Here is a 12923-nt window from a genome sequence, read left to right on the forward strand (position 1 = left end):
TCTTTCATCCATTTATTATAGCATCATACCTTTTCTAGCACTTAAAATGGAAAAAGACAAACAAAATAGTTGAAGTAAGTAAAAAAAACTGAAACATTAACGATGCTTGTTTTCTACGGAATTCGCTAACGCTAACATTTTATCTTTGGTTTTGACTGTCACTTTTTTGCAAATGTTAAATATTATAAATTATAGGCTGTATCGATACCTGTGAATGATGTTAAAATCTAGCCAATACCTCAAATAATGTCTGGCCTTTATTATTCAGTTATTTATAACATTGAAGTATAGTATACTTACATTTAAAAATGGAGTGTTCGGAATTTGAGACTGTTCGGAATATGAAACAAAACGGTACAAAAAATTGTTTCTAAATATTGGATTTTTTAGGGGATTTAGAGATTCACTACTACTTTTATTCGTACTTAAATTTGATTCTGCACCTTTTCTAGATATGTGCGATTTTTTTAAAGAATTTTAACAGTGTTGCGCGATACAAAAAAAATTATATATCTATGCTTTCTAAATTTTGATTTTTTTTAGAATTTTGAGACCCATTACAGGTTTAATTTACAGGCAAACCTTTTTTTGTGCGGTAGATAGAGACCGCATAAAAAAGTTTCCTCCAAGAAAATAACTCAAATCCACGACATTCACGATTCAATTTTTGGCAACAGTTTGAGGCAACAGAGTCCGAAACAAACAAAAAAAGTTGTATAACTCTGTCATTGTTGAAATTCGAACATATGCGTAGAAGGATTTTTTTTCATCAAATATGATCGTCTATCACCTCCTGAGAGAATCTGTATAAAATTATTTTTTTCATATGAGAAAGGTGTTTTCTGACTTTAAGAGGATTTTTATTTCTTTTTTATAGAGACTTTTAGCCGTACTTTAAGGGGATGAATCAAAAATGAAATTCTTCTTTTTTATTCAAAAAAACCAAAAATACATGCAAAAAAAACTATTAAAAAAATTCTTTTTGACTCGATTATATACAGTGAAAAGAAATCGAAAACTGTATATAATGGAGTCCGCCCTGTATTAACAAAATATTAGAAAATGAAAAAAAAAAGTTTTTTTTTAATTATTGGATGTTTTCAATAACAAATATCAAATATCACATACGAACATATTTAAATAGAAATTAAATCAGTACTAAGTACTCAAAATTCTAAAAAAAGCCAAGTTTGATTCCATTTGCTTGATTAGTTCTCGAGTTATTCAGCCCTCCTCCCCTTCAGAGAGAGAGGAGTGTGGATAGTGGAAACGTTGTGATATAGAAAGAAAGACGTATCTGTCTCATCATGACTGTGACTGTCGTATTTTTTACAAGTGTCCGCTTAAATACTAGTTTACATTTACTTTCCTTAACTCTACACAAAACAGCTAATGTATATTACTGGGCGGAGCATCACGGCGGTAAAAATGGAAAGAGAAAGAATGAGGATGAGTGGAAGTTATTACGCTTTGCCTTCAGGCTTCCGCCTTGCTTGGGCAAGCGCAACTTAAGTGGGTCATGAATAAAAACGACCGACTCTTGCAACTTGTGAAGAAGCGTACACATGTTGGTACAAGTGTGGTGTTTGGTTACAACATGGGCAATGTTTTCCGGATAAGTCATAAAGCGGGTGATTCATACTTTATGACATGCATATGGATATGAATTTGGGATGTTTGTTAACTGCATTTCACTGAGTGAGAAATGAGATAATTTGAATTGTGATAATAGGTTTGAATGTGGGAAAGGAATAAGGGATTCACGCTACAGGCGGAATGTCAAACCACCATAGAAACATTTATTGCACCCTAAAACCTCCACATGCCAAATTTGGTTCCATTTGCTTGATTAACTCTGGAGATGTGCAGAGAACTTGTGTATGATTGTGTATGGCAGCCATCCCCCCTTAGAGAGGGAAGGGGTCTCGAACTATCAAAAGGGACTTTTCTGACCCCAAAAACCCACACATACAATTTTCATCTTAGATTTTGTTTACTTCCTTACATGACTTCTTTAAAGTGTGTAAATATTCGATGACAAAACTAAAAGCCCGTCCCTCATAAAATAATATTCTTTGTTTATATCACTTTATTAATATCGCTTCAATATCGATTGCTAACAATGACGCACAGCTCTAGCTGTCATAACATGAAGAAACGAGGGGTTACCCAAAGGTTTCGAGTGAATTTAATATTATTTTTTGGAGGTGGGCTTTTATTTTTGTCAACGCATAATTGTACACATAAAAGAAGTCGGGTAAGGAAGTAAACAAAATCTAACAAAAATAACAAAACTTGTTAATTACTTGAAAGGGTAATAGTGAACAAACAATACTATAAAATTAGGGTAGTAGTCTTTGATAAAGTAGTCCAAAAATAGAGAAAAAAATTCTAGACTAACAAGGTAGTGAGAGAGCACTGTATGTAACGTTATACTACCACCTAACATGATGAATGTATCATGAAATTACAAATTTGATATTGAAAATAAAGGTCAATTGACGATTCTCAAAATACAAAAAGCAATATTACAAGTTAATTTTGTGTCAATTGACACATAATCCCCGGCAAGACTAAAAAATCCCTGAGCCCAAATCCAACGAAACAAAAATTAAATCCGCTTTAAAGGCGGCGAGCGCTTCACCGTATAAAACACCAACCAACCCATCCAGTATAACATCGGCTTAAGTACGTGCAGACATTTTTATCAGCTCGTTGAAAATCCCACCTTCTGTTCGCGAGATCTATCGTACCCTCGTGTCGTTTGGTGAAGGCAGTCAAATAGTACACCCAAACACCCACACACATAACACACACCCACGCACCATCTACAAGCTGCCATTTTCCGTGGAAAAAATCCCCCCCCCCCTTTAACTCTTGTTTTCTGTTGGGTTTTGTTTTTTTTGTCTTCTTCTCGGTTCGGCCATTATTCATTTGAGCATAAGATAAATGACGACATCGTTTCGTTTTCCCCCTCAAACTGGGTTCTGTGCCAACCCCACACAAAGCGAGGAAGCGGAGTTTTCCTTCGATGTCGCTTTGCTCTGTTCGTGAGGATTTTTCTCATTTTCATCGCGCCACCCCACGCTAAACCCAAACTGTTTGTTGTTGTTGTTTTTGTTCTTCGTCCTTTGCTGGAGCGTGTTTGCGTCTGTCCGTTTTCTGTTTGAATGTATATGTGTCTGTTGGTGTGTAAAGGGAAATATTTTATGGCTTTCGGCGCATGATCTTAAATTTTTTGACAGAAAAACTTCATTGATGATTTTTAACTGGGAAAAGCATAAAGTTTTTAAAATAATCACGGTGAAGCCGAATTGCAATTATCCTGTTTTCAACATTTGAAAGGCGGTTTTCTTGTCTGCCCTTCATTCAATTGCGTTAAATCCACATTTTACTGACAACCAACCAAAGCAGGCCGCATGAAACGGCGCATAATAACAAAGCTCATGACCATTGGATGCTGACGGAAACATTGATTAAAATTAGAAGCGCTAATAAAATAAAAATTACCGTATTATAGGGGGAAGTCTGCGGCAAGATCTGGCGGCGGAACAAGGCAGCAGCACAAAATAAAACTTTATCGCGTCTCGACCCCTCGGGGGCTTATGTTTACTGCCCAAAATGGGTCATATACTTTTATGGGTACTTTTCACTTTGTTTTCTGTTTACATCTGGCTTTTCAAGGACTGCTTGGACGCTTGTGTGGCTCGAAACGGCACTCTGGACCGGAAATGTCGCAATTATTGCTTCAAATTAGCTTCAATTATCATTTGATTTAATGTATAATTAGGTTGAGAGTGCTGGCTTTTTTCGATTCAATATTTTTCCCGCACAAAAACCGCACGATCAGACAGCGATTTAACAATTCAAATATCCCACTTTCTTCCCTCTTCTTACGATTGCACTGGTAGCGGAAAGACAAACATTGCCACATTCAGGAAGGTGGAGAAAAATGTCTTCAACAAGCGAACGTGAAGCCCGGAAACCTGTTGAAAAATCAATAAAGCGCAAACGGAGTCACGATTGGGGCAACGCTTATCTACTCTTGCTGCATTCGTTTGCGGAGGATGAAGGAAAAAAAAGAGTTTGGGGAAAAATAAACCACAAAAGAGTAAACGCGAGCATCCAGTCGGATAAAATCTGTACAAAATGGATCCGAGAAAGTTGCATCGGGGCTTCCTCACTTCCGGTGCACCGCTGAGGAAATGTTTAATTTCCAACCGCCGTCGGCGTTGTTTTTCCACCTGAATAGGTAGCGAACATTTTCCTTGAGTTTGCTAACATCCACCGGCGGTGTTTGCCATTTTGTTAACCGAAGAGGATGCGGATAATTCAAAAGTTTGCATTCGTACTGACAGTGGGAGGTTCTGTTTTCATTAGAGTTCGTTTGCACAAGAACACATGAATTCCCTGTTCAAGTTTTTCTATTTTTATGGATCCTACAACTTTAAATGAATGTTAGATTTTGATCTTCATCATTAGAAGCCCTCTTCATTCTAGTCTAATAATCCTTTTTTCTCTCATGCACAGCTGGCCTGCCGTACAAGGTCTACTCGGGACACGACTCGGTCCTGGCGGAGAAGCGAAAGCAGCGGCGGATACGAACCACCTTCACGTCGGCTCAGCTCAAGGAGCTCGAGCGAGCCTTCCAGGAGACACACTACCCGGACATTTACACCCGCGAGGAGATCGCCATGAAAATCGATCTCACCGAGGCGAGGGTTCAGGTAAGCTTCCATATTGTTGCCTTTTTCCTTCAAGCAGTCCGAACCAAACAAACGAAGCAATCGTCCCTCTACCGAGAATCCATCATGTGTAATCCATTTGCCATCCTTTATCCACCCCCACAACAAACGGTCTCACAGAAGAGAAGAAGACAGAAGACAACCGAAAAAAAAACACTGGAAGACTTGATTGATTAAATTCGCTTCACCAGTTGCGCTGCCAGCCCTGTCTCTCGGTTGGGTGCCTTTTTGTCATGGCCTACTCGTGCCATGTTCTCCCCCGGGCTCTCTCAAGTCTCCTCCCGAGGAGGATGGACGAGACGCGACGGAAAATCAACCGGTCTGAGCACGCATCCGAGACGGGTTCTCCTCCCGCTCCCGCAGAACCCGAAGGCCGAAGGATGCTGCGTGCGTGAGAATGGGCAGGAAAACACGAATAAAAATTCATTATTTATGACACGTGCCCTATTCAATATTTCATAGCTATGGCACCTCGTTTCGAGTCTTCCTAGCTCCAGAAAGCGAAGTGGGTGGGAAGGGGCGCACCATATGAGTCAGGTGTCCTCGGATTGTAATCTAGGCTCGCAGCAAAATTGAAACGGCAACGGAACATCGACTTGATTGCCTGTTTTGGGGACAATATGTGTGGTCCATAAAAAATACGACTGCAACCGATGGAGGGTCGCAAATTTGTCACCCTCCCCCTCTCTCTCTCTCTCTCTCTCTCTCTCTCTCTCGCAGGCGTATGAAGTCACGAATGATGAAAAGATGGGCCATTTTGGGGGACAATCACGAACAGATGACTTGGCGTTCGCCGGGATGAGCAGCAGTAGAGCTGTCATTCGTTTTCTCGGGCAGGGACGACGGAAGACATGATTTTGATGGGTAGGGCAATAAAAATCATGTCATATGAGGGTGCGAAAGGATCAGGTGTTTTTTTTACTGTTTGTGTGCCACTGCTACCTTTCGTGTTATTGGGTTGAACGTTCCGCATGAGTGATTCTCGTGATTCCATTGGAGACCCGTAGAGCAGAGAGATGAAATTGGGTGTTTTATTTTAAGTGGTGTGCTATAAAACCAGGATGTGAGACCATCAAAGGGCGGTGATTGTGACATTTTTTGTGTGACGAAGGCATTTTGCATTTTTTCTGCCGCAGCTATTGAAATTGGTATGAAGGAAACTAAACTTATTATTATATCTCTGGAAATATTTAACTAAGAATCAGTTTGGCATTATCATGAACTTTACCAACAAAACAATTGTAATATACTCAACAGGTTTCGTTATGCCAAAACTGAGAAACTTATCGTATAAAATTAAAAAAAAATAAAAAAAAAATTTTTTTCAATGAAATCAATAACATAAATTTGGAGCAACAGCTATTTTATTTATATACAAAAGAAATCTCAATTTTTTTTCATTACCAAACAATTACTTCTGTTCATTCGGTACATCAATTTTCTGTGCTCAATTTTCACTATCACTAGCGATCGTTTTTTAAGAAAACATCAAACTAAAATGAAAAGTTATTGTTCCAATTGTTTGATAGTTAGTTTCGTGAAATAGATAATCATCTACATTGTAATAAATTGTTAGAGAGTACCTAAACCAACTGATGCAAATATTTCGTGAATTCATCGATAAACAACTGAGCAATAACCGCTTGAAATTGGACAATTTCAGCTGTGCGATCGGTTTTCCGTTTTTCAATTTGTACACCCAATTAGTTCCCAAGAGACGTAATCCTACGACGTATTTTTGGTTGAATGTGGAAAGCAATATTTGTAAATTGCGATAGCGATAATAACACAAATGTACTCACCAACTGTTCAGCTGAATAGAGCTACAAATATAAACATAATAAACGAACAAGAAATAGCAATTCTTCTTTAATGAAGGATTTCAATGATTTCTACCGGAGAGCTAACTTATTTGATAACTGAACTTGCTTGTCTTCCGACGATAATTTATGTTAGAAATACTTTACACCAGCATGATAAATAATCATACTAAAAAAAATTTTTGAATGATAACTATACTATGGGAAAAACACGATACTTAATCGAATATGATGATGATCCGTAATATTGGAAATATACTTTTTATGAACATTTTGGAGGTTCTAAAAAGAATCTTTGGCATTGTTATTGGTGTTGATTAATCATAACTGTGCTGTGGATAGTTTTAATTATATTTCTACACAATTTATCAATTCCTTATCACCTTCTTTTGGATTATTTTTTTATTATTTTTCTTTTTCTTCTTCTTTCTCTTTTTCTTTTTCTTTTTCTTTTTGGCAGACTTATCTCACTTCTTAACTACGCGAACCTAGCCAGAATTTTCACCTGCCCCCGGGCTTCTGAATGCCAAAGGGGGACTAGGCTCTGCGGAATGCACGTATCTGCATGCTTGTGCTGTTTCAGTCCTGACCGAGAAATTGTCGGACAATCGCGCAGGTGCTAAGGATGACCGACTTTTGGATGCCGGCCAATTCCTTCTCCATATTCAACACCTTTAGCGCTTCCAGAAGTGTCTTCGGGACAATTCCAGTTCCAGAGAGAACGACTGGAACAATTCTTGGGACCTCCCTTAGCCCCCATAGTTCCTTGAGCTCCACGGCCAATGGTCGGTACTTGCAGATTTTGCGACCGTGGGTCTGCTCCAGATTCTGGTTCAGTGGAATAGCGACATCAATGATGGTGACTTTGCGGTCGCTCTTGTCGTAAATCATTATATCTGGGCGGTTGTGGTGGATCGAGTGGTCGGTCAGAACAGTGCGATCCCAGAACAGCTTGAAAGGTCATTTTCCAGGACAGGTGCAGGCAGGTACCGGTAGTTTGGTACGTTGTCTTCCAGTAGAGCACATTGGAGCGCCAGTTGTCGATGAACAATACGGGCCACGTTGTTGTGGCGCTCGGTGTAGGCTGCGTTGGCCAAAACGGGACAGCCTCCCATAATGTGCTCTATGTTTTCACCTGGTTGATGGCACATCCGGCAAATGTCATCAACGTCTTGATGCCAGACGTACCGCCTGCAGTTTCTCGTCGGCATTATCCTGTCCTGGATGGCTATCATGTCGGATTCTACTACTGAAGAGAGTTCACCACGCGTTAGCCACAGATTAGATGCGGCCTTGTCGACGTGTGGCCGGTCCAGTTGATGGGGGTGGGCACCATGCACTGCCTTCTGCTTCCAAGCTGCAATCTTCTCCTCCACTGTCTGCAGATTGCAGTTGAGTTGGTACTCCGCTTGCGCCAAGTGCAGAGCGCTGTATCCTCTGTCGGCGGCGCAGACAGCCCGGTATAGCGCGTTTTGGTTGGCGCGTTCTGCGAAGTACTCGCGCAATTGTCGTACCTGGGCAACACACAGTGCAGATATGTCGACTGTTCCAAGTCCCCCTTCTTTGCGTGGTAGTGAAACTCTCTCCAGTGCCGATTGAGGATGGTGCATTCCGGCCTCTTTGAATGCTTTCCTCATCCTCCTCTTAAGGTCCTCTATGTCAGTTTTGCTCCATTTGACTACACCAAAACTGAAGGTCAGCAGGGGAACCGCGAATGTGTTGATCGCGCGTACCTTGTTCCCCGCATTGAGGAAAGTCCTCAGGACACAGTTCACTCGACTCAAGAACTTGTCTCGCAGCTCCGTCTTGATGTTGGAGTGGCGAATCCCGGTGAGCTGTCGGAATCCAAGATATTTATAGGATTCGCCACGAACCATGTCTCTTATAAACTCGCCGTCATAGACCTCGTAGCCTCCGGATTCGGTAAGTTGTCCTTTCAGCAGGTGGACACAGCGGCACTTGTCGAGGCCGAACTCCATGCAGATGACCCTGCTTATTTCTTCGACAACCCGTTTAGCTACACCTAGACGCTGACGTGAATCAGCGTAAACCTTGAGATCGTCCATGTAAAAGGTATGGATCATTTCTTGGTGGGCGCCGTCGCCATACCTTATTTTACAGCCATTACCGTCTCTATTGAGCGTCCTACTGAGGGGGTTCAGTGCCAGACAAAACCAAAGCGGGCTGAAAGAATCGCCTTGGAATAACCCCCTCTTTATCTGCAGCGTTCTAGACTGCAACACATTTTCCCCATCACTAAGGTGCACAGACGTACTCCACTGCCTCATCGCATGCTGCAGGAACCTAACGACGACGGGATCAATTTTGTAGAGTTCTTTTTCTTTTCCTTTTTCTTTTTCGTTTACTTTTTCTTTTTCTTTGTCAATCAATTAGAAAAATAATGATGACACATTATGACACAATTTCTTAGAAATTGTGACTTTTTGTACAACTTATTAATACTTATTAATCTTATTAACCCATTTCAAATTGAAAAGCAGTCGAAATGACTTATTTGAGCAATTTGGTGTTAAGGGGGTATTCTAGTGTAGAGACACGAATTTCCGACGCTTTTTCAAGCTCTAAAAGAATAACAAAGAAAATTGGTACTATCCATTATACCATTATTCGTTCATCTAAACAATAAAAAAAAATTGAACAAAAAAAATATTTATAATTAGAATAGTTATAAGCCCATAAAGTGATTGGGTTCAAATTTGCCATGCCGTACACGATTCCAGCCCATCTGATTATCTGGAACAAAAAAAAAACCGTACCGCTACCACATGAACCTCGGACAAGTCAAAAACATGTTTGTTGACAAAATGGGGGTCGTTTAAAGAAAAAGATACTAAATTCGACATAACGGTTCAGTATAACTTGAGATTTCGTGTACGCCAGTTTGAAAAAGTAGATAAACTCGATAAATCGGGGGTTTTCCGGAAAGTATTTTCTAGGGTATGTCTGAAGTACAGAAATATGAAGAATTTTTGTATTTTTTTCAAATTTCTAGACTAGAATACACCCTTAAAATGTTTCAGATCATTCGCTTTTACCCGTGAAAAAGGACAGTTTAGAAAACATAACCTAAACTCCCTACCTTGAGAAAGGGCATTTTGGACGCCCTCGTCGCTGCCGAAAGTTTGCTAACTGGATGATTGCCGAATTGTAATCGAAGTTTTGTTGATTGATTGATTTTTTCTATCAAAGAGGCTTTAACACGTCGAGCCCCGCGTCGGTCCCTGAGGATTGACACTGAATTTTCCGTCTTTTTCGCACCATTCTCATCGGACCGACAGTGGACTTTTCTTTTGGAGACCAAAAATTCGTCGGTTCCGTAATTCGGTCGGCGCTCAACGTGTTATACTACAATGTTCTAGCCTTGGAAAAGGCCTATTAGAAGATCGATTAACAGAGAAAATTGAACGTTTTTCGTGAAGGTATCGAAGTTATGTTCTGTCCAGAAAGACGCGATCGAACGCCAGAAAGAGCGTCTCGATCTAGCAGACGTTTCCTTTTTAGGATACCTAAAGATAATCTCTGCAGCGTGTATTGACATATAAGATATTCGGAATTTCGCTTCGTTGAGTGGTTGATAATTCGCATCAATGTTTGCCGATTGATCCATTCGCTGAATAATTCGCTTTCGTTCGCTCAAATATGATCTTACAGAAATCATTTCCCCCTGCGGTTTTCTTTTGTTGTTACGTGCTACAAACCACGACACAAAAGAGAACATGACCTACGAGCCAACTAACCAAAACCGTTAGTTGGCTCGTATGTCATGCAGTGCGAAGCGAAGCGAGTTGTTACGATCTCTTTTTTTTCTAATCAAAACCGTTTAATTCAGATAAGTTCGGTACAATTGTATTGGATTCCTGGCCATTGCGGTATAGAGGGCAACGAACGAGCAGATGAACTTGCCAGGAACGGCTCAAACCCACCATTCACTGGTCCAGAACCATTCTGTGGACTCTCCGACTGTGTGTTGAAAAGCGAGTTGAAAAAATGGAAAGACTGGGAAGTGACAGCCACTTGGATGGCGGCAACACTTAAACAGGCGAAAAAAATTATTACGCCGAGTATTAAAATTACTCAACAGCTGCTAAGCCTTAATAAGAAAGACTTAAGCACATTCACTGGTCTTGTAACAGGACACTGCCCGAGTAAATACCATCTTAAGAACATAGGTTTAGCACAAGATGATATTTGTCGCTTTTGTAATGCCGAAAGCGAAACCTCAGAACATTTGCTCTGTAACTGCGGAGCTCTAACTAGACGCAGACTTCAACACCTTGATAAAGCTATTCTGGAGCCCAAGGAATTTGGTCTGCGTCGCCGATCAGGATTTTAAATTTTATCAAACAAATTATTCCTGATTGGCACCTGTCACGCTATAGCTTTCAGTCTACTGATTCATCAATAAGTAATAGATAAGCTTGAAGTCTAGTATAAAAAAGGGGTATACCACAATAGTTCAAAATAATGGACGCAGTGGTTCACACCCAACAGGGGAAAAAAAACAAAACCGTCATGTACGGTTTCGGTGCAGAAAGTTTATTCAAAAGTCTCATAGAGTGCCAATTATATGATTATTTTGCCGGATAGAAGCTCAAGGAAGGGTAGTCAGATTATGTTTTTTTATTTTTAATGTTGCTATCGCTCGTAATATATATATATATATATATATATATATATATATATATATATATATATATATATATATATATATATATATATATATATATATATATATATATATTGATATAGACCGATATAGACCGCATAGTTTCACTAGCAACACCGCTCCAGTGAGAAACAAAAATCCTCTCGTTTTAGCTCTTTTCTCATTCGCTGCTCTCCGCAATTTTTTTCTTTTATATTTCTAGCTCAGCACTTGTCTGTGCAGCGGTTTTCGGTAGCACGGGACGATATATGCGGTTCAAACTCGTATGCAGGGTTCGAAAATGGTGTGCGATGTTTGGTACAGTCCGGATATGCAATCAACAGTCTTCGTTCTTCTATTTGTTTAATCATTTAGTGTAACACAAGTGATTACTGTCATTCATACAAGTATTTGAATGGATCCACTCATGTTTGGTTATATGTTCGTTAGAGGTTACTTACATGACACATTGTGTATCATTCGATATTGATCGATATCCAGAACACTGTTTCGCGTTTACATAATCATATCACTTACCTCAGTGAATCCTGATTCTTACCTCCCCCATTAAGAACTATCCCTTCCATGATAATCGCTAGGGAACCACGCTATAGAGGCGACCCTTCTTACCTTTGGGCGGCGAGTATCATACTAACATTCCTTTCCTTCCTGTAAGGAAGCTGTAAGAACGTGGACGTGACTGTAAGGACGTGACTATTTAAAGTTCGAATCAACGAAACTTGCACAATGAGAATGTATTGCTACTTCCAAGTGTCATTCAGTGTGTTCTTCGTGCAATTTCGTTGGTTCAGGTCAATCACGGAGATCAACTACGAAGTGTACAGTCTTCCCAAGCTCAAGCTCAAGAAAGACGCGATCGAATGGCTAAATATATATATATATATATATATATATATATATATATATATATATATATATATATATATATATATATATATATATATATATATATATATATTTGTTACAGTGAAGTGATAGAGGCGCGTAGAAACCAATCAATTGATACAAGTATTTCTACGATCTATCAAGAAGTTGTCGAGTTATAAGCGTTCGAAATCATTCATTATCATCTTACATGATCAATTTTCATATTTACATTTATTAACCCGATACATCTCTGTCAGGCATAGTGCTACGTAAAAAAAACAGTAGCCGATATAAGAGCTGTCAGAAATTTCTTGGTTTTCAGCCGATCAAAACACAGCAGTTCCAAGCAGATTATTAAATGAACCTGGTGGAAGGTTATAGGTAATAGTGGCCAATGTATACTTGAATAAATTGAATAAAATGATCATCCAAAATTGAACAATTGCGAGAAAGCTAGATGAATTCATCACATTTGATGTGGTTCAGTGCAGCCAGGATAAATGAATCTTTTTTTCATATACAGCGGCTTTATATGCTAACTGGGCGCTAGCTAGGCTAACTTTTCAAAAGTCAAGAAACACTGAAGGGTACGTCAATGGATGCATTCAAAAAATATTAATTGTAATATGGACATATAGTAGGGAGGATATGGGCAGGTTTGTAATAACGAAGCGTAGAGGTTCATCGATCGTATTGAAGAAAACGGTGAATAAAAGATATAAATTTTTGATAAATGATTTGCAGAAAAACACATATTTTAGTCCGTCGAAAAAGTAGATATCAGTGGAAAATGGCATGTCGAAA

At 39.4% G+C, this 12923-nt stretch overlaps 1 protein-coding gene across 3 annotated transcripts in view; it reads left to right on the forward strand.

The window, feature by feature from the left end:
• Positions 1-12923, forward strand: part of LOC129771761 (paired mesoderm homeobox protein 2A-like) — a 108746-nt gene that overhangs the window by 33741 nt on the left and 62082 nt on the right. For all 3 annotated transcript variants that reach the window (XM_055775772.1, XM_055775771.1, XM_055775774.1), the window contains one exon: positions 4531-4727. In XM_055775772.1, coding sequence (XP_055631747.1) covers positions 4531-4727 — 197 coding nt within the window. The remainder of the gene's footprint in view (positions 1-4530; positions 4728-12923) is intronic.

Source organism: Toxorhynchites rutilus, chromosome 2 (genome assembly GCF_029784135.1).
Source record: "Toxorhynchites rutilus septentrionalis strain SRP chromosome 2, ASM2978413v1, whole genome shotgun sequence".
Classification (NCBI taxonomy): Eukaryota; Metazoa; Arthropoda; class Insecta; order Diptera; family Culicidae; genus Toxorhynchites; species Toxorhynchites rutilus.